At 44.0% G+C, this 22472-nt stretch overlaps 1 protein-coding gene across 9 annotated transcripts in view; it reads left to right on the top strand.

Annotated features, from left to right (window-relative positions):
• Positions 1-22472, top strand: part of BCAS3 (BCAS3 microtubule associated cell migration factor) — a 314510-nt gene that overhangs the window by 119872 nt on the left and 172166 nt on the right. For all 9 annotated transcript variants that reach the window (XM_051809393.1, XM_051809391.1, XM_051809392.1 and 6 more), the window contains 3 exons: positions 9923-10023; positions 13419-13615; positions 15264-15361. In XM_051809393.1, the coding sequence (XP_051665353.1) occupies positions 9923-10023; positions 13419-13615; positions 15264-15361 (396 nt within the window). The remainder of the gene's footprint in view (positions 1-9922; positions 10024-13418; positions 13616-15263; positions 15362-22472) is intronic.

The following is a 22472-nucleotide window of genomic DNA, read 5'->3' as shown; positions in this document are numbered from 1 at the left end:
CCCTCTGTTTTATCCAGGGTATAGTCAGGATCAAAGCAATAATAAACACCAAATACAAACAGAATAATAGACACGGAAAATCATCTAGAGGACATGTTAAAAACGGCATAACAGAGAAATCTGTGTGTGTGTTCAGATTGGTTCAGTATGACTCCACTCAGTGAAATTCCTGAAAAAAGATGGAGTCAGAGCAGGTTTCCCAGAGCAGAGCCCAAGACACCTGGTAAACAACTGCTGACCCGGGTCCTGTGGCCCTGCTCTCCTGCAACTCTGCCAGGACCTGCAGCCTGGGCTTCCACGTGCTCCTGCTTCCATCAGGGCCTTTAATTGCCAGGAGGTGGCTGAAGCAGGGGCTGGGGGGATGCTCCAGAGCCCTGGCGCCGTCCAGGGGCTCTGCTGGGATCTGTCCCCGAGGTGGAGCACAGCAGTTCCTCCCCAGCCCTGGATAGCATTTCTGCCAATTGTTTGGCTCCATTAAGTGTGCAGGGGAAATAAAAGCCTGAATGACCAAGTCACAAGGGGGTATGGATAGACCCTTTCTTTGTCCACACTCGGAACATTGCATTAGGTCTCATTATCCATTTATAATAAGTGACCTTTGCCCCCCCTGGGTCATTGAAAAACCCTCAGTGTGCTTTTTAGCACAGAGTACCTCTGTCAGCAGCCCGGCAGAACAATGAGACGTCTGGCAGGGCTGCACGGGCAGCCTTCCATAAAGGAGAGCTTTGGTGCCAAAACACGGGGCCAAAAATCTTCCTCAGCCTCTCCAAAAGTATAAACCAGGCCGGTGGCTTCTCGTGCTGAGCAGTGAATAACCTAAAAAACCATTTATTGACACCCAGCTCAGCTTTTAATGGCTTTAAAGAGTCTCGAAGTTGCATTCTCAGCTCAGAGGGAAGGAACAAGGAGCCATTGTTTGAAGGAAGGTTTTGTACAACAAGTGTCCAAGACCTTTATCCCAAGGGTATTTGTAAGTGGATCAGCACAGCTGTTCCACTGCTTTGGGGTCATCTGGGACATCTGCTGCAGAAACCTGGCTGAGAGTGTGCAGTTTGTGCCTACCTGAGCTCATTAGCATGGCCAGGGCTGGGCACAGGGGAGAAAGTGGGGAGCAGGAGATTTGCACCCTTTGTGGCTTGAAAGTGAACTTGCATGTAGAATTCCACAACCTGCTGGCCTGCAGGAAGTGTCAGGATCCTGCTGCCAACTGTTTCAGGCTTTCTGCAGTTGGTCAGTGTGAAAATATCCCATCCTGAGACCTCCTCACTTCTCACAGAGCAGATTCCAGACTCACTGTTGTCTCCATAAGAGTTCATCCCACAAAACCCCGGATTTATTACAATCCTCAGGTCCTCAGTGCTGGGTGTTAGGACTCAGATATTTTTCTGATTTAATCCACAGTATTTTAGCTTATTTGTGTCTCTGGTATTCCCTCCCTGTGTCTTGAGCAACTTCTAAATCTAAGCACAGCAGAAGAAGGAAATCTAAGTCACATTTTATTCTTCCTGATTGTTTTTTCTCTAACATAAATACCATCAGGTGATGTAGTTAGACTCTCCTAGCAGACCTGGCAGTGGGAGGAGAGTCACTACACACGTGCACAGGAGAGGTTTTGGTGTCCACAGGAACTTTAAATAGAAAGGACTTGGCTTTCTCCAGAGAATTGCCAAATTTTGTCATTAAATCCTGCTTTCTTCCAGCTGTTTGATACTTAGGAATTAGGATGGTTCTGGCAGTATAAACTCTTGAGGATGCTGTGAGGATGGGCAGGGGCACCTTCCAGCAACCCAGGTTGCTCCAGGCCCTGTCCAACCTGGCACATTTGAATCCACACAGACACGAGCCTGGCACACAATGGAATTTCCATGGAAATAGGGAACTTGGCATCACAGCAGAAAGTCTGCCATCCTTGTTTCATTCTTCTCATTTCCTCTCTTCCTTATCCCTCCACTTGGAATTCACTTTTTCATTGCACTGGAGGGCTGGACAGGACTTGCAGTATCTGAAAGGTGGCCAACTAACACATTAATGAATAAACCCCCTGAATTAGACCAAAAACTGCCCCATGAAGGTATTGAATAAACTGAGATCTGATTTCTCTCCTCTGGCTCTGGAAAGGGCACCTTCATGTTCCAGGCAAGAGTTTTGGCTCATCAGGACCAATTTTATGGACACGACCTGCAGTTGTCAGGAGTGGGCCAGTGACAAGAATTAATATATTAACTGGTATGCAGTACTCTGACAAATTGCTTACTAAATACATCAAAATTGATTGGGCATTCTGTGTTTAAATTGACAAATGACTGCATTAGGGGAAGGAGGGAAATCCATTAATTACAGCTGCCCTCAACCATAGGAAATGTAATCGTATAAATATAGATTTTGTTAAAACAAAAGTCTGTACTTTACTCCAGTGTTGCTGGTAAGTGTACTTGCACCTCTCTGCTATTAAACCTGCAATAGGAGGTTTTGAAGACAGATCTTTGCAATTGGCTTTTAAATAATCAAAGAGCATTTCTGTTGTGTTAAAAGGAATGGTGCAGTTGTTTCTGCATCCCGCCCTGACCGCTTCTGCAAATTGTTTCTCCCTCAGAAAAATGGACCTGTAGCCCAGGCTGCCGCTGCCTCATTAATTGTTTATTCTAAATGCAGTGTAATTTGTATTCCAAGACGTTGGGATTCAAACCAGTACTCTGCATTCTCCTTCTTTGTCCCTGTCCTGGTCTCTAAGTAATACTTGCAGGGCTGTTACTTATTTCTGAGTAAGAATTTGCTCTTGAGTTGGGCCTGAAGATATGATCAGTTTTATAGACTTTGTTAAGGGATTCTTGAAAAGATTAAGGCCTGTATTTATAGCTGCCTTTGACTTTTGGCTGTTACAGCAGATTTTCATTTCTGGACCAACTGCTGCACATATCTTGTGTTTTACTGAAAGTGGCTTTCATTAGAAGTCCAATTTAGTAACTATCCATTGTCTTCAAAGGGAAGGGGTGAGCCTTCCCCTGCTGTTTGTTTGGGCTAAATGATAACACCATTTATACAGATAATCTCTGTAACTCTGACATCATGTTTGCACTTCCTTCTCCCTCTCATGAAAGCTGTGCACCCTGAGCAAGGCTTCTCCCAGCAGCACTGGGGTTCTTTATAACCCATTTATATTCCTTTCCTACATTCCATTGATGGAAATAAAAATTACATACACAGAGCTGGTGAATACTGTGGAAAGCAGTGTGGAGGGTGGGAGGGGAGGGTGTATTAAATAACTGTGTGACTGTGAGCTGTGAAGACAGATCCTATGAAAACCAAGCCGTGGTGCCTGGAGTCACAGCCAAGCTGCTGCCACGGGAGTTACACCACAGACACAGGAGGAATCTGGTCCTTCTGGTCTGCCAGCCCTTCCCAGGTGAATGAACTGGGGCTGAGAGGGACATTTAGTGTTCTACCTCCATTTTCCTCCTTGCATTCTTTTGTGTGTGAGTATTTAACAGTGGGTTTGATCCCTCCCAAGAACATGGGTTATGGGACATCCCCTCTGTGTGTACCTCTGGTGTGTGGTGGGGTGATTTTGGGGAGGCCAGAGCTGGCCCTTGCTCTGGGGATATTCAATGTCTATCACAAGGGAACTCAGTTTGAAATAATAGAGCTGATCAATTGAAGATATAGGTATCTGTATGAACATATAAGTGAAACAGGTAAAATATGTTGGAGAAGGATTTTGGCAATTTGAAATTTGGAATTTTTTACTGCATGTAAAACTGTTGCAGATCTTAAATAGATATGCTAGAAATATATACACTTATATTTATTTTTTATGAGTTACAGAATTCCCAGTGAAACTTGATTCCAAATGTGCATTTCTCTTACAGAATTGTTACATGTATTTGGATTTTTTTTGGCAATAGGCACAAAGAGTGGAAATGGAATTTTCAGGTTTACTTCTTACACTTGGAGGTGTAACAGATTCCAGACTGATCTGGGTCCCCTTCCAGAGAAGGTGTTTCTAATGAAACTGGAGTTCATGCTATTTTTTTAAGGGAAAACTGTGTTTCCCTAAAACTGTAACCTGCACTTTCTGCTCCCTGCAGGAACTAGGATTGAGTGTTAAAGGGAAGCAAATTTAATTTCTGCCTGAGCATGGACTGATTGGGGTAAATGAGAGCGGGGTCAGGTCATGAAAGAGCTGCATGGTCCCGTGAGCAGTGGAGTAAATCACGATGTATTCTCCAGCCATAATTGCTGTTTGTGAAATAATATAGACAAGGTGGATAAAAATTAACTCTGTGAGGTGCTCTGGGTGCTGGGAACATGTGTGTTGAGGGTTTGATGCAGAGATACACCTGGGCACGTGCGTGGCTCCACGGCTCACCCTCCCTAATCCACGTCTTACAAACCGACCGCTGGAAGCAACGCGGCGTCCGGGGATGGAAACACTTTCAGATGTGTACAAACAACCCTAATGAACGAGGGCACATGCTGAAATGGTTCTTTACTGCTCTGGCAGGGTCATCTGGAACTCCTTAGAGCGGGGTCCGTGGACACGCAGGGGTCAGTTTTCAAAGCAGTGTTCGGGGATTTGGCCGCGCGACTCCCATTGACGTTAATGGGAGTCAAACGGGTAAATCCCCACGCTCCGCTTTGAAAATTTACTGCTGAGCCTCTTGACTTCTCACTACACACTTTGATTGTAACAGTAATCCATGGTTAACATAATTTTCCCGACAATAATGTCAAACATACTTTTGAAGTCGGTGAATTATAGAAATAGTTACCTCTTCCATAATTCTTTAAAGATGGCCATCAGATGGATTCCGCCGTGGGTTCGTGCGGTTGGAATTGTTCTTTAACTCGGGGAAGGATATGTGTGTTCTCCTTTGGTGCAGAACTGATTGTGTGCTCACAGTCTGAGCCTTAAGGTGCTCTGGACTGTGAGTAATATCAGGTTCTAGCTCTGCCCAGCCTGAAAGTTCATCGTGCTTGGCTGGTTTCCTAAGGGAACTTTAGAGATGGAAGCTGGAATTAAGCACAGGGAATATATACCAGCCTTGCAGTACAACCAGGGGTGATGGTGAGGCCTAAACACCTTTTTGGGGGAAAAAACCTCCAGGCTGTTGACCATCAGACCAGTGTAAGTAAGGAGGAGGTAAAGCAGTCATCAAAGCTGGGAAGATCTGAGGAGAATTCATGTCCTGATTACAGACCTACTTATTCCTGTATTAAAATGCTGATACAGAGAATGGATGGTCCATAAAGCACCAATAAACTTTGGGCAGTACACAAATAATGACTGAATAAAGCTCCAGTAAGTTGTTGGGGTGAAATAACTCTTAGCCCAACTAAACTACTTTACGGGGCTTTTTTTTAAGCTTAATTTTATGATATTTATGTATATAAGGATGTCAGAAAGTCCTTACAGGAAAAAAAAGTGAGTGGGGAGAAGTTTTGGGTAAAAGGACATATTTTAATTTGCCTGCCGTGCTCCTGCAGAAGTTTACAAGCTGAAAGCTGCATTAAAACCAGAACTTGGTTCAGTAACACAGAGCCACAAGTAAAAACACGTAGAGCATATCACCAGACTGCAAAGAGTTTATTGTAAACATGGCTGTGAGCATTCCAAATGAACCTCTGATCTTCTCTTGACTGTCAGACACGAGCAGAGGTGGAGCAGGCACAGAGCCCCAAGTCACTGACACAAACTCACTGAGGGCTCCTTGGGTATGCACTGCATGGCAAAGCCAACTGTGGGACATCAAAACCAGCCTCTGGCAGGAGGGAGAACACATCTGTGAGGTGAATTTGAAGGGGCTGCCTGCAGACCTAAAGCAGAACCATCCCCTCGTGCTTGTCGTGGGTGACATGGGGTAACCAATGCCAGCAGTTCCAGGAGGAGCATGAAGTAAATCCAACTGGGGAGAAGCACTCCTGAAGCTTGTTGACAAGCCTGTGATTACCTCAGGTCTCTAAACCACCTCTGGTTGTTTTAGGTATAACTGAGGAACCACAGGAAAAGCATCAAAATCAGATGTTAGGGTGGGATTTGTACGAAACCAAGGATGTGTCCTTTTATCCCGAGTACCTGTTTGCCACCAGAGCTGAATGGATTGGTTAGGAGTACATTGGCCTGTTTCTACTGGATTTCAGAAACTTATTTCAGCCTGGAAGTGTGTATTTAGCTGGAATAAAGGCAAGCTCTGGGGCTGTCTGCAGGCATGTGCACCAAACAAATAGGCTTTATAGTCCTCGAGCGCCTTTGTTTGCTCCCAGTTTGGACAAACATTCTTAGAGAAGAGCACATCGGGAATTTCATATATAACTCTCAATTAAATTGACTTGTGCAAAGCTTATTTATATAAATGAGAAAATTAAAACCTTTTGGTTCGAGGAGTACACAGCACTAAGTAAAACTAATGATTTATTGTTCCCAAATTAAAACCATAAGTGCAGGCACTACAATTGAGCTGTAGTGGTTCTTTGTTCCAACACTTTCATGCTGCTGAAAGATGACAATTTATAATCTTTGAATGAAGATTTGTCTTTGCTCTAGGTATTTATTGTATAATTAGCCCATCTATGAACAAACCCACTGCATGTTAATTCCAGTATTCCTCAAACGTGAGTATTTGTTTGGGTGCTGCTCACGTGTCAGAAATGTCTATGCAAATTATTTGAGATTAATACAAATTGTTTGTTTTCTTTACTTGTCACTAAATGTCACAGGGAAGTTTTGAAACAATGGTGTTTTTTTTTTTCATACTTAATCATGAAAGTGTGTGAATCACATCCAGAGAATTCCAGGGAAATATCAGCTCTGCTGTATTTCAGCCTTTGCTTTGGCTTGTGTTGAAATCTGTGTCCCCACAGTCCCTTCTGTGCAGCTTTCCTGGCACTGACAATTATCACACAAATAACTTCATTTGTAATGTGGTTTCTTTCAGCCCCTTTGGTTAAATGTGGAGTGGCTCAGCAGAGCTGCTCAGGGTGGAGAGGCAGGAATATATTCCACATTTAGAGTTGATCTGCATCACTTTTCACTTGAAGGAGGACAGAGCTTAAAAGTGCTACTCCTCCTTTTGGGCAGCTCAGAGCTGGTTTTTGCCCCTTGCCAAATATTTACGGCCAAACCCTGATTTTTTGCTGCAGGTACCAGTGCAGTTTTTCAGAAGTGCCTTTAAGTGCTTATTTTTAGATTTATTAGCCTTTACAAGCAGACTTTAGAAACTCATGTCCTGTCATACTGCATGGGCAGAAGTTGTATGTTCTAATTCTCACCTTAGATTTTTAATAAACACTCATTTTCTTTGTACTTTTTCACTTCCCATTTGTGTATTTCTCAATTAAACAAACTCAGTTGCATTCTGATATTTGATATATGTTTGTTCCAGATGTTGGTGTAAGAACAGAAAAGGTTAAAAATTGGCACAGCTCTGACACAAGGCATTGAATTGATTATTTGAGGAAGGTGCAAACCACCTGCAATTGCCAGTAAAATACCTCTGTACAGCAAAGGTTTGCTTGCTCCTGGTCTGTGTGTGCTCCATTTGTGACTTATCCCAATGAAAGAGGAATTCCAGGAGTGCCAGAAAAAACACTGCTTGCTGCAAAGCTTCGGAATAATTTAATTTAATTATTTTATATCCTGTCTGATAGTGAAATTCTTGGGAAATTGAAACAATTCTTTGCTGCAGCATAAGAAAAGCCCCACTGATGGGGGAGAGGCTGCCGTAATTTCCAGTGTGAATTCAGATTTTCAAAGAATTAAGCTGGAAGATAAAAGATTACTTTTGAGCTCAAATTCCTGGAAATGTCCCTCTGGGCTTAAATTAATCTCATCTTGGAACTTGATACTGATGTGAGAGGTGCGTGACCCAGAAATGAGGGGGGAAAATGGGGTTTGCATTCTCAGACCGTGTTTGTTCCTGTAACTTCAAGGGCATTTTAAACTTGAAAAAAAAAAAATGACCATATGTATATGTGGAATAAGCAGCACAGGGATGGCAAATCTCCAGCAAGGATCACTTGTCTTATGAAGTCCTATCTCCCAGCACACTGGGAATGGTGGGAGTGGAGACCGGGAGCAGCGTTACGGATCCCAGATACGGATCCAAACCTGCCCCTCTGAACGCTGCTTTTGTGATAGGTGTGGGACAGAAACACTGGTTTATTAAATAGGCAAATAAATTACTGAGGGCTGACCCCAGCTGAGGCTTTATCAGTGCTGCCCTGCTGGTGAACTCTGAGGCAGAGCTTTTCCGTGGAATTCAGCATGTCGTCACTTTTTGGGTGGAAAGAGTTAACGCTGCGCTCGGGAGCTGCAGGGAGGCACAAGACCTGTGCAGAGCTGTGATTCCTCAGGAAGAGCCTTGCAGCACAGCATCCAAACTGATCATTTTTTTCAGCTTTTTTATTTTTTTTTTTATTTTTTTATAATTTCTTCCTTACTGTAAAGCTGTCTCGGAGCTCCAGGAAAAGGTAGAAGTCATTCCACGAGGGAGAAATCCGGTGAGCGAGCAGGGGGGATGCTGCTCCCTGGGCTGTGTTTTTGCAGCTTCCCTAATCTTGACAGCTCTAGTAGTTGCCCCTGGGATAGAAAGAACAAAAAAAATTCAGAACAGTCCATAAAGTTCCCGTTGGTTTGAAAGCAAAACCATCTGCTGGAGCCACGAAGAGCCTGTCAGGGAGTTCAATAACAGGAAAGCCTGCAGTTGATCAGCTGTGCCCTCTGGAACAGGCAGGAGGATTTAGTGGAGGGAGCCAGGGGATGTGGGGAACATCAGGACAACAGCAAAATGTGTCAAAATAAGGGTTTGTTTCTTTGGTTTCAAATATAGAGCTTTAAGGTTGGGCACTGTGGTTTCATATTCAGATTTTCCTGGGAATCCTCAGGTGTTTGTGACCCAGGAAGGGTGTGTGTGTTCTCTTGAAAGGAGTTTGGTGTGGACTAGACAGACACATCCCAAAGTTGTTGACTTAGGTCTGACATGGCTGGAATGGAGCAGTTGAAGGCAGTTTTTATATTGTCTGAAAACTGGTGAAGAGACACTGCTGACCCAGGGGCTGTGGAGGGGTGTGTGCAGGGAGTGTGGCAGATCATGGAAGCATGGAATGGTTTGGGTTGGAAGGGACCTTAAAGATCATCTATTCCACCCCCTGCCACTGGCAGGGACACCTCCTACTATCCCAAGTTGCTCCCACTATCCCAGGTTGCTCCTTGTCCAACCTGGCCTTGGACACTTGCAGGGATGGGGCAGCCACAGCTTCTCTGGGCAACCTGTGCCAGGGCCTCCCCACCCTGACAGCCAAGAATTCCTTCCCAATATCCAGTGCATGGTATCTCATGGCTCCATAGCTTGAGACACCCACTCACACAAGCAGGATGAGATTCCCTTTATTCCATGGATTTCTGCAGCCCCTGTGCTGTTCCCGTTCCAGAGGCGCCGCTCTGTATTTGTGGGTATTTATGCTTTGCCATTAAAACTCCAGTTATTGGGGGGTTTACAGCATGGCTGGAAACATTTGTAGTGCTTGGAAACCTGACACAGAAAGGTGGACCCTGCAATAACACAGTTTTGAAAAATTAATTTGCAAAAAATAATTTTCAAAATGTTGAGTGATTTTAAAACTGTGTGACTGTAAAAATACTTCAGTATTTTAAGAACTTAAGGTTAAAAGGAGAAGAGCCAATGGGTTTTCTCAGTGGCTCTATGGATGCATCCAAGTTAAAGAACAGGAATCTTGTCATCCCTTTTGATGTCAACATTTGAGCTCTTTCTGCGCTTCTAGGAAATCTGTTGTCACAGATTTTAGGAAAATTACTGTACCAATAACTTACTGAAAAAGTTATTATATTATTCATTTGACAGTGGATCTGATTTTTATTCATTTAACAGCGGATCTGATTTTTCATTTTGTTTTGGCTCTTTTTCAGTGGTGCCACCGGGGAGCCCTGGGCCCATCACCCGGCACGAGTCCTACGACAGCTTGGCCTCCGACCACAGCGGGCAGGAGGACGAGGAGTGGCTGTCCCAGGTACATTTCTGGGGTGTTCCAGTTCAGGAAAACAGGAATATTAGCCACTGGAAGGAAATTTAACACCTTCCTTCCAAAAGGGAAGTAAGCTTCCAACGACCAGGGGTGTTGCTGTGGGTGAAACTCGCTCGCTACCGGTTTAACGTGGTGTGAGTTTGGTGGCCTCTACATTTTAAACAAATTAGATAAAAACAGACAAAGCCCCATCATTACTGACACAATCACATCTTTGGGAAGCTCAGGATGAAGTGGGAAGTTTCAACTGGCAGCAGCAAGTTACCCCTCTCCCTCTTTCTGCTGACAGACGTGGATAAAGGAGGTTGGCTTGGCAAAATGACTTTTGGGTGGTGACTGTGCTGCATTTTACCATAAAAATGGTTTACTTCCTTCCTTTTCTGGTTATCTGCATTTCCTGCTGATAATTCCTGTGAGTTATAGCTAGATATAAACACTGTATTGCTTTGAAATCATCCTGCTTGGTGGAATATTTTTATATGAGGTCAAATCTTTGTGTTTTTATCCATTCTTGTTTTGTCTCAGTCAATGAAGCTCCTCTTTAAAAACTCAGTAAATACTTGACCATTTGGCTCAAAACAGAAGTTCAGTTTAAGAATGTAGGTCATGAATAATACACTGAGAATTAGTTTCTGTTAGAAATAAAAGGTTAGAGCTAAATAAATAAATAACATTTACAAATGCTCTGGATTTGCCAAAGCAATTACAAGGTACCTGATCCATGGAATTCATCCTGACAAATTAGGTGGGTTTCCTTTGGTTTAAGAACAATGTTGTTATGGGAGTGATGCATTAAATGTGTTGCTGGGGTGTATGGCATAAATATGAAATATTCATGGATGGGATTTGCTTCTCCCACTGGTGAATAAATCATACACAGCTTTCTCCTAAAATGAGAGGTTAGGCTTCCACCTGTCCAGGAGCACATTCACTGGGGAATCCTGCCATGGGAATCCACTTCCCTGGCCTGGGGTTCCAGCTATGGCTGCACATTGAGACATCTCATTTGTCTGTGCTGGGTCTAATTTCTCACAGCACAAAGGTGGTGGAACAGCTCAGTCGGGGCAGTCAGCAGGACTTCTATCCCTGAGCTCACTGGGGCAAGATCTCAACTGTAGTTTTCCACCTCTCCAGTACTTTTTGGAGAGTTATTTTACTCTTCTGGTGACTTTGTGGTATAGCAGAAAACCACAGGAAAAAGAGATTAAGGTAAATCTACCTTATGGGTGTCTGTTTATTACTAATTCTTGGACAATAAAAGGTGTCAGCGGAACTTAAGACCTCTTGAACTTCATCACACCCATCCCTCTGAAAGAGCAAATATATTTACAAGGCAAAAAAAAAAATAAAAAAATCCCAGTTGATGTCACAGAAGGCAGATAATTCCAAAGATGCTTCCAGAATGTTTAATTTTTGCTGAGTGAAGGGGTGGTGATAGCCCTCGGAGCACGAAGGCGCTGCCGCTCCCCGAGCAAAGCCACTTCAGATTAAGCCCCAAGTGCAAGTGTGCTTTTCAAAATGAAAGTGTTGTTATCAACAGTAACAGCATGCAGCGAAAAAACACCGCCCTTCACTTCAACTTTTCAATTAGAACAGTGGGTAATGTGTGCTGTCAGTGGGAAGTAGATACAATATGTTTGTCCTGCACACAACAGGAGAGTGAATAGGAACATCTGGCCGTAGCCTCAGTAAAATTGCAAAGGCATCTGTTTACCTCTCGGCTCTGTGACACTGATGGTTTCAAGCTTAAAATATACAGATTACTTTATCTGTGGCCTAATTTACACTGCTACATAAAAGCCACTTGCCTCAGAAACGGCTGCAGCCAAGCTGAGTTAGGCTGAGAGAAATGCAGGGATGGAAACAGCGCTGCCCAGGCTGGGGGGTTGTTGTCTTTCACCAGCACCCAGCGTTTCAAACTGCCTCTTAAAGCTTGACAGTCACTGCTAGTGGACATCTATGCCATGTGTACACAAAATCTATTTTCCTGAATTCCCTCACTGAGTTATATTTCTGTTGTTTGTTATTTTAGCAGAATTGATAGGAATTTAATAGTCTTTTTTTTTGTCTTAAAAGTGTGAGTTTGCCAGAGCTTAATATATTTATTTCATATTCCCCTTTTCATATTTTTAAAAGCTCTTTTTGATTTTTGGTGTTGTACGATCTTTCCAGCTTTAATGATTCTATTCTATAATTACAGAAGTTCTATGCTTTGTTTACCTATTTAATTACAAGGCCTAATTTTCCAGTTACCATCTTAAATTTTCATGGTTGTTTGCAGTCCTACAGTTGCCTTATTCAATACTTTATCAGAATTGTTGCTCATCACGTTTAAAGTTATCAGTGTGAAAAGACATTTTTAAAATATTTTGGATGCTTCATTTACTGAAACAACTTATTTTTCCAAAGTCCCTATCCAGGCTTTCACAGGGAGCAAGCACCCAGAGGAAAACTTGAATATTTGAAGTTATTGTTAGACACACCACAGGAATTCTCTGTGCCTTTTGGAAGCAGCCTTGGAGCTGTGAAGCTTTTGTCTCTCTGCGTGTACGTGCAGTAAATATCCCAAATATGCCTATTCTATAATTTTGGGCAGTTGTTCACTGCACTCAAGCACCCCACCTCTGGTTTAATTGTCAGAGTTTGGGTTACATGAGTATATTTGTGTGTGGCTGCCCTTCTGTTGCACACCCTTGTTTGTGTTACGCGGTGACGACACGACCCGGGCTCATCCCAGGGCCCTTCCCATCGCTCTCGGTTACAAACCTTGTGCTTCCCAGCAAGATGCTCCCTGCCAGCCATCTCCTCACATGTGCCAACAGGAATTATGAGCTTGGATTTGAAATCCAGCTCGCGCTGTGTCCGTGGGAAGCAGCGCTGTTAAAGGTGTGAACTTCCACAAAGCAGCTGCAATGAGATTCCCAAAAGAGCATCCCTTGCCCTGGTCAGGATGGGATTTTCTCTGGCTGCTCCATGCAGATTTAGGCAGGAATGTGTTCCCCTGTTGGTTACACCACAAGGGCAGTTTCATTGTGTTCGAGTTAGAGCACATATTTCATCCTGGCAAGGGGAGGAATGAGCAGGAGCAGGTGAGGGGATGGCCAGGATGGAGCGTCAGTCTTCAGAACAATTTAAGAACCGGGGTTCAGTGTCCTCAGGCTGGAGGTTCATGGACTTTCAAGGCTCTGCCAGAAGCTCTTGGCTTGGGCTAACACATCTTTTCTCTAGCAAAGACATTCCAAACTTCCCCTTGTTAGACCCTCCTCCAGATGGACGGCTCCGAACACCCTTTTCCCTTGAACACGGCCGGGCTCCGGGCGCTCAGCATTCGGAGGGAACCACTCATTGCATTCATCATTTCCCACACTCCCTTCCCACAGGTGGAAATAGTGACTCACACGGGGCCCCACCGGCGCCTGTGGATGGGCCCCCAGTTCCAGTTCAAAACAATCCACCCCTCGGGCCAAACCACCGTCATCTCCTCCAGCTCGTCGGTGCTGCAGTCGCACGGCCCCAGCGACACCCCCCAGCCGCTGCTGGACTTCGACACGGACGATCTCGATCTCAACAGTCTCAGGTAAAAACACAGCCCCTTTCCAAGCTGCTTCACATTTGTCGTGTGAATAACTCGCCTCCTGCTTAAACGGGGCCATCTGTGCAGGATGTGTCACAGCTTTCACCAGGCCTGGCCAGATGAAAGTCTCAGAAGAGCGCGTGACTCACCCTCAGTAAAAACCCACGCAGGCCAAGCAGCTCAGGTTCCTTTTGCTGCCCCTTCCTGGGCACACGACAGGGAAAGACAGGACAAAGCCTGGTGGCCTTGCTCAGCATCCTCTAATAAATCCATTTTCTCAGCCATGAGTGGGAGCTTTGTGCCCTGGATTTAGACACTGGCTATCAGCGGTCAGTGTGTTGGAACAGTAAGTGAACTTCTGGAATGTTTTCCTGCTCCCTGATTTTTGGTTTTTTTCCCCTTCCTTTGGTTCCTTCCCTGTAATTCTTTTTCATGTATTTGATTCATCTGGTTTTGGACATTGGCTGATTTGGAACTGGGGACAGGGACTGGGCCTAGGGAAGGGAAGGAAGGAGAGCGAAGGCAACTGTGGGTTTGTATTTACTGGTGGTTTGTAGAAGAGCTTTATGCACCATGTGTTTGTGTCCAGGAACTCCAGATCTAACAAGTTTCCATGCTTCTGACTCCTCATGTGACTTGGAGTCCAGAGTTCTGTGGTAGGGACTTGGATGGTTTGGGACTCTGTCTGAAACTCTTAGCAGTAAAATAAGAGAGATGGATATTATGACTAATCCCATTAAAACTGGGCAGACTGTCCTTGGACTGGAAATCCATGGGTTTGCAATGTGTGATTTCTCCTTGTTTGCAATTATTGCCATGAATAAGGATATGGCTTTCAAACATATTATTTTTTATTGTACATATGTGTGTGTATGAAGAAAGAAAACTGAAATAAAAAATACTCATGTGGATCTGTGTTACAAAAGGGGTGGGCAATTACAAATGAGTCTTTTCTCCTAAAGTGACAACACCTGCTGTTGAGGAGGTGCTGGAGGCTTTTTAAGCAGTTTGGGTGGGGGGAGCTTTTCCCTTTGAGGCTCCCTGAGAGCTCCCATCTGAGCCATGCCTTGGGAATACTCCCTTGTGTAAGTCTCAAAAAATACTACTATGGATCTGTGTTACAAAAGGAATGAACAACTATAAATGAGTTTTTTCTCCTAAAATTACCAAAAAAAAATGCTGCTGTTCAGAAGGGGAAGGAGGCTTTTTAACCTGTTTGGGTAGGGTGAGCTTTTCCCTTTGAGACCCCCTGAGAGCTCCCATCTGAGCCATGCCTTGGGAATATTCCCTTTGTGTAAGTCTCAAAAAATACTCAGGTGGATCTATGTTACTAACGGAGTGGGCAGTTACAAACGAGTCATTTCTCCTAAAGTGACAACACCTGCTGTTGAGGAGGTGCTGGAGGCTTTTTAAGCAGCTTGGATGGGGTGAGCGCTTCCATTTGAGGCTCCCTGAGAGCTCCCATCGGGAACACTCCTGTTGTGTGAGTCTCAATCCATCTCCAGATGGATTCTCCAGATCTTGGGAGAAGGGAAACCAAAGTTTTTGGCAGCTTCAAACACATTTCGAAACAAATGGTTGATGGTTCCAGCTGGTTGAGGGATGGGCTCAGGCCTGGCTGTGCCCCGAGGTGACCGTGTGTGTCCCGCAGGATCCAGCCGGTGCGCTCGGAGCCCGTCAGCATGCCGGGGTCACCGCGGCCCGCGGCCGACCGCAGAGGGGTCTCCACAGTCATCGATGCTACTTCAGGTAGGAACACCTCCATTTCTGGTTTTCTATGCTGTTTATCAACCTGCTGGTTTTTTCCTCTGGTAAATGTTCACTAACCATTGCCACAGACTTGAGGGGTATTGTGATTTTCAATCAGTGTTCATCAACCTGCTGGTTTTTTCCCTTGGTAAATGTTCACTAACCATTGCCACAGGCTTGAGGGGTATTGTGATTTTCAGCTGCACACCGGGGTAAGTGCTGTTATACAAATACTCACTGAGTGCTGCCATAATGAGGACTTGCTGGTTTGGTTTTTTTTCCCCTCTTACCACTCAAATGTGAAGTCGCAGCGTTGTGGTAAGATCTGGACACACTGTTTACGTGAGGTTTAACACGAGCTCTAGAATGCTAAAATCTGCCTAAACTAAAAAGCAGAACATTTACAAATACTAACACTGAACTGCTTTTATTAATGAATGCCCGAAGCAGAGAATATTACAGTTCCATCTCATTTATAAAAGAGCTTTCATTGAAATGTAATCATAAATGTAATTGATTTCTGTGAACAGTCAGGACAACAGGAGAGTTCATCTGATGTTTGTGTAATAGGCACATTTTCACTACTCTGCTCTGAAGGGGTGTGTAAATTTAATACCACAGTGGTTATGTTAATATCAACAGAGTAATATATGTACTATAAAGTTCTCTTTTTCCCCTCAGTGGTGGGGTGTAGCCTGTCTAAAGAAACAAGGGCAGCAGAGCTTTATATTCCAGTGCAGCTGTGCAGCGTCTGAGGGTCCACACAGCAGGATTTTGTCAAATAAAATCTCTCACAAGTAGAATTATTAAACACACAGCATTAGTCAAACAGTCAAGTCAGAGAGGATTTTAATCTTTAGCGATTTGAAAATCCCTGGAGGCTGCTGATTGGATTGAGGTTAAACTGTAAAGAGAGACTGTAACACATACAGAAACAGGGTTCTGAAGGGTGGTTTAAAGAGAGTTAAAATAAAAGCTCCTGTTTCAGACTCTGCTATTGATATAAATGCTGAGTCCAAGACACTCCATTGTTTGCCAAATGAATTTATTTGGGTCTTGCTGGGTATTTCTTATATGTGTTTATAACTGAGTTCGATAATAACCACGTTTACTTTGGATATTGAGAATTGTCATTATAAATTCCATTTTCAAATATTTAAAAGTCGTTAAATTAATTCACATTGAGCTTAGACAAACATCTGATGCTGGTTGTTTAAGGGGAATTTTGGTTTTTTTACTACAAGACAGAGTAATTTTGAAAATAATTGTTTGATACAGAAGAGAACATAGATGCATCCATTATGATTTTTTTTTTTTGGACTGGTTCATCTATACCTGTTAGCCCTGAAAGGTTACAAGTTTGAATCACAGGAGTGCTTCTGTCTGTGTGTGTGACACTGGAGATTCAGAGTGATTAATGGCAGAGCTGTTCCTCCCTATCAGCTGGTACAGAAAGAGATATCAGGATTATCAGGGTGGGGAATTTTCCCTCTTGTGTAGGGGCAGTGCCTTTACCTGTGACAGGGATGTGTAATAATTCTGAAATATGACCATTCTGAAACTGTTATTCCACCTCCAGTAGAAGCAATGAACACATAGGACTTGTAGCTCTTCCATGCTGAACAACTTTTCCTGAGGTGTGGATGGAGCTTTAATATGAACTGGCCCATGTGAAGGTGATGAAGCTCCATTTTTAATGCCTTTAACATGTGTGTTCATATTACAGTTGCCACAGTCCATTGTGTAAGTTTTTAGGATGCTGAAGATATATTTACTGTACAGCAGTGACTCAGTTTTGTTGTAGCACCTCATAAGTTTCTTATAAACAATACATGGGGTTTGTAAGGGACATGCTGATGGCAGGGATTTATTTACTTCACTGCCAGACAGGTTGGATTTGAATTGACTTTTGATTCAGGGGCTTCGCCATCTATTATCAGTTTTTGTATTGCCTGAGCCCTGTCCTTTCCCATGCAGAAATTAGTGCAAATTTTAGATGATGTGTGATGGTGCAGGGCTGTGAATTCTGCTACAGAGTAAAGGAGACACAAGTAAAAACCATACACTGTGTTCTGAGACTTTGAGATGTTCTTGTACCAGGGCCCAGCAAAGTAGAGTATTTTATGCTCATTTTGTTCTCTTCCCATCTCTGAGATGTGCAGAAAATTACACTGAGCTCAGCTCTGGATGTGAAGGTTCTATTTAAACAGTGCTCATGCACACCATTGCATTTTGGTGCTGCAATTACTCCCATTTCCTGCTGTTCCCAGGGCGTGCCCCGAGTGGCTGATGTTCTTTATGGAAAATACATTTCTAGGTTTGAAGGATTTTTTTTAAGTAGGTCATAAATTTTTCCTGCCTGAGCTGACCCAGGAAGTGATTCCTCAGCTCTGACCTGTGATTTGAGCCCGTTGCACTTTATGAAGATGCTTATCTGGAGGTTTCATTGCCTGTTGCTTGGAGATACAACCCATGTGGCGCCTCTGCTTATCTGACTCATCACTTCTTCTTCCTAGCAAAAGATTTCAAGTACATGTTTATCATCTCCCATTATCCTCCTGCCATTCTTGATGGCTTCCTTCCTTCTCCCCCCGTTGGTGACAGCTCTGTTGTTGCATTTAATAAGAAATTTATGTGTTTTTTTTTTTTAAATCACGATTTTCACGTCTGTAAAACTGGGGTTGTGCTTATGACAATCAGATAATTTTCAAAAATCTGCCTTTAAGAAGTATGTCATAGGTTTTAGATTTCCTTACAAAACTAATGCTGTTATCAATAAGGAAATTTTGCAATGCTATTTTAACTTGGATGGTTGTTTCTATAACCATTCCTTGGATAAATTAAAAAAAAAAGGTATATTTCAATATGGCAGGTTATCTCAACTCAAAATTCTCCTGAGATATTCTTCTCTGGTTCATTTTTTTAAAATCAAATCTTGAAGGGAAGTTTGCAAAGCTGCAGTCACCTAAAGCTACTGGACATTTGTCCCTCAGTGCACACATTTTAGTCGTGTGCATCATGGAGAGAATATACCCTGAAGGATTAAACACGCTGTAATTCCAGCTGCTGTTCCAGATTGCCAGTTGGAGATGTTAAAGGGACAACACTGAGTTTAAATCTGTATAAAGCAGGAAGCTTTTACTGATAATGCAGCAGGAGAGCCAGTGCTGTGCAGGCAGTAGCTGCTGACTGTGTGTCAGGAGTGTCTCTGTGTCCGTCCTTCCCAAAGTGTGCTCTGGCTGTGACACAGCTGGGGTGAGCCTTGGTAAGTCAGGTTGTATTTAAGACTTTATTAGACACCAGAGATGAAAGAAAAACCTTCAAGGGGGCTCCGTGTGCAGGAGATGCTGCAGCTGAAGGTCACACCCTTTACACACCCAAACCAACCAACCCTGCACCACAATCTGTGGTGTGACCAGAAAAATTGGTGCTGAATGACCTGTCTTGGATTTCAGAAAACCACCCTGCAAGCAGGATTTGGAAATCTTGCATTACAGGTGTGCATTGAATGCTCTTCCTTTTTTTTTTTTTTGCTGTGCATTAGATCAGATTTTGGGCCAGCTGAGCAGAGCTACAGGATAGTGGGGACTAATGTAGAAAATATGAGCATAGGCCAGACATGCAGTTGAGTATTTCCAGGCACCTTTCTGAATGTTCATGCTATGGCCTGTGGAGGAGTGATGCACATCATATGTGTTCCATACCTGAACAATCAAAGCTGATAGAGCTCCATGAATAATCCACAGTACAGAAATTAGGGGTGTAGGGAGGCTGGGATACCTGTACAGACAACTCTGAGTGTTCAGAGCTAGAGAACCCCCAGGGAAAAGGTTTGCAGCAGTTCCTGAGCACAGTGAATTTGCTCACACAGCTGCACTGAGTGTGTGGGCAAGTGTTGCCCTCAAACTGCAGCACATGTGTGGGCTCAGGTGTGCTCAGTGAGTCAGCCCTGCTCAGCTAAGGGAAGTGGCTGCATTTGTGTGTATGAAAAGTCGTGTTTATTCCCTCACACAAAGGGGTTTTGGACACCCAGCAGCCAAATAATGACGTGGTTGCATCACTGGTGGTGTAGGAGAACGTTGACAAAGAAGTTGTCTGATCTCTTTTTTTACATCAACCTTTTCCTGCTTGGAGGAGATCATAGAATAGAATCTTTGTTTGTTTCTTGCTTGGGACCAAAGCAGAAGTTAGAGTGGGAAGGATTTTAATGAATGGTATTATTTAATGAACAAAATTAAATTTGTAGGAGAAAAAGATCCTGAGGAATTTTTTTCCCCCCTCTTTGATTGTGTGTGGGGTGGGGGGCACCTTAATGTTCTCATCTGAAACCTGGCTGTGCTTCTTAGGGATGCACATAATTTTTTAATGAAGCTTGTTTATTACTGTTGTATGAAACTCTGACAACACTAAGCTCTCTTCTGGTTACTTCAATCAATGCCCACTTAAAATCAGCTTGTAATTTAGTACTTCCCTTTCTTTTGTGTGCGACTGGCTGGTCATGGACAGATAACTCTGTGCCTGCAGAGGGTTTAATGAACAGGAGGATTGACTTGGGTTCTGTGGGGGAGGGAATTGGCCTCTCCTCCCTCCCTCCCTGCTGCCTTCCAAGGCCCTTTCATTGTTCATCCCCACACCTGGGAGAAGGGACCACGGGACAAATCCTTACTGTCCAGCAGTGCTCTCTTCCCTTGGAATTTAATCAACACTTGTGCTGTCACACCTTAAACCAGCCGAGCTCTTCTCTGTTGTCTGCACAATCAAATATTCATTGCCCAGCCCTGCACACCACAAAGTGCTGCCTGGCAGCAGCTCAGTTATTCAGGTAGTAAAGATGTGGGAATGCAGCTGGCAGATGAAGTCACCGACATTACCAATTCCCAGGCTGTCCTTCCTGCCACAGGCAATCACTGGCAGGCCTGGGCTGGGCCTGGTTTCCCATCCCAGGCTCTGGAAGGGCCCGGGAATGTCACGGATGCTTGAGCTGCTGTGCCTGAGTGGAGCCGGGCAGGGCTGGAGGGTCCTTGTTGCAGAGAGATGAAATCAATAGGGGCTGAGTCCTTGACCTCAACCTGTAATTACCTGGCTGGGGTAAAGGTGGGGCAGGGAGAGATTGCACTCAGTATAATGCTGAGCTTTGAAGCCCAGGGAGAGGTTTGGCCCTTGGTCTGTTCCTCACAGCAATTGAGAGGTTTTAATAATGGGCAGAGAACAAGCTGCTCTTAGAGGGCATCACCTGTTCAGCAACACAAAAATGTACCCAGCACTGCTTGGTTTGGATTTCTGCATCCCCTCAGCTTAAAGTTAAGTGGGTTTAAGTTGTGGTTCTTTCCTGGAATAACTCCTGTGCCAATTCTGTTAATACATCTATTTAAAATGCTTATTATGTTACTGATTTGCATAAGTTTATGCATTATTCCTTGACTAGTGACAGCCTGTGGGATATGTCAGGTATCTGTTTCCTCAGTGCAATAGCACACACTCACATGTGCTCCTGCTCTCCATCCTGCTCATCTGCCTTGCTAAGCATGTGTGTGCATGAGCTGCATAATGCAAAATTCTGGTACTTAGAATGTTTTCAACTTGATTTATTTCATCTAATTTGAGAAAATGTTATCTGATGATTTTTGAAGAGAGCCTTAAGACAGAAGTGACTTCAACAGGCTCCAGGATGCCAAGGCAGTGTACATGATTACATCCAGAAACAGCTATGCCCTATAGACTGGGGAGAGATGTGAGGAGAAATTAAAATGACCTGACACTACTGACTGGGCACTTGCTGCTGGATCCTTGCCTGGGCTGGGAAAAGACTCAGCTGCAGGGAGACATGGAGTAGCATTAATGTCTTGAAACACCAGTGGGTGTTTTCTCCAGGCAGGAGAAGTACAGTGGAGAGAGGACAAGCACGGGAGCAGTGACTGAAAGGCAGCAGAATCGTTATATACTGATTTAATTTCCCTCTCTGGGGTGGTTGTGGGTGGTTTAGTCGGTTCTGGAGGTGGGAACTCACTCTGCACAGCACAAGGTAGTGATGGGGGGACTGTTATTCCTCATCCAGTTTGCCTTTGGGGCAGCTGAGGAGGCTCCCAGTAACTGAAGCAGTTCATCCCTTTGAAGGTGGTTGTGCTCCAACACACGAGTGTGTATCAGCTTAAAAAAATAGTGCAACGTGCAATTAACTTCACTGATGGAAGTGAAAATCAAAAATCAATGATTTCTAGACATTGCTGCCTTGAGTTGAGTTTCATTTTAAGCAATTTAAGTTCCTCAAGGTGCTTAATCTTAACCCCAAGCCTGGTCACCTCCTTCATGTGGCCAATAATGTGATTTTTGGCCCAGCAGTTCCCGTGTTCTCGATGAAAGCCGAGCTGTGACCTGATCAGCATCACAACCAAACACAGGGGAATGAGGTTTTTCTTCCCCTTACCCGAAGATAAGTTGCAGTGGGGCCTCCAGGGGCCACACTAATGGTCACTGGCCCAGTCCTGCTGCTCCCAGACAGTTGTTCTCGTGTCACACAACCCGCTGGGCGCGTGTTCCGCGGGCCATTAATGCAGCCACTGCAGTGTCTCCTCACTCAAGTGCTGGGAACTGACTGCCAGTTGGGGAAGCCACCTTCAGCTCACATAATGGTTTGTCAGCTGAAAAACAGCAGCAGGTCCAGCACAGAAGTGCCTTGGGTTTATTTATGGGGGGGGGGAAAAAAAATCTTAATATCCTGGGTGTTTTGCACATCACTAGTTCAAACTCACTCCTAATATGATATTGTCTTATATGCCCCTAATTATCTGTCATTAGCAGTTGTTAATGTTGTGTGTAGGTAGCTTTAAAGCTCTGGATAAGTGGAAAGTGTTGATTCTAATCATATCTGACACCACAATCTTCCGTGGAGCAACACATGAGCTGAGATTCCCGATGGGCTCCTGTAGGATACAATATTTATTATAGCTTGAGATCTAAGAGCTCCCAGCTACTGTTAAACTTACAAGAGATCCAGAAACCTCAGTGTCTGTACTTGTGTTTTTAGAGATTGCACAGAAATAACACACCGTGTGGTATTTGTTCATTGACATTTCTGCTCTTTTCCTGCAGTGCTTAAAGGAAGCATTTTGCA

The sequence above is a fragment of the Manacus candei genome, unplaced genomic scaffold, assembly GCF_025592945.1.
Source record: "Manacus candei isolate 608988 ecotype Guabito, Panama unplaced genomic scaffold, ASM2559294v1 h1tg000076l, whole genome shotgun sequence".
In the NCBI taxonomy this organism is placed as follows: domain Eukaryota; kingdom Metazoa; phylum Chordata; class Aves; order Passeriformes; family Pipridae; genus Manacus; species Manacus candei.
This window is presented reverse-complemented; position numbering and strand designations above follow the sequence as displayed.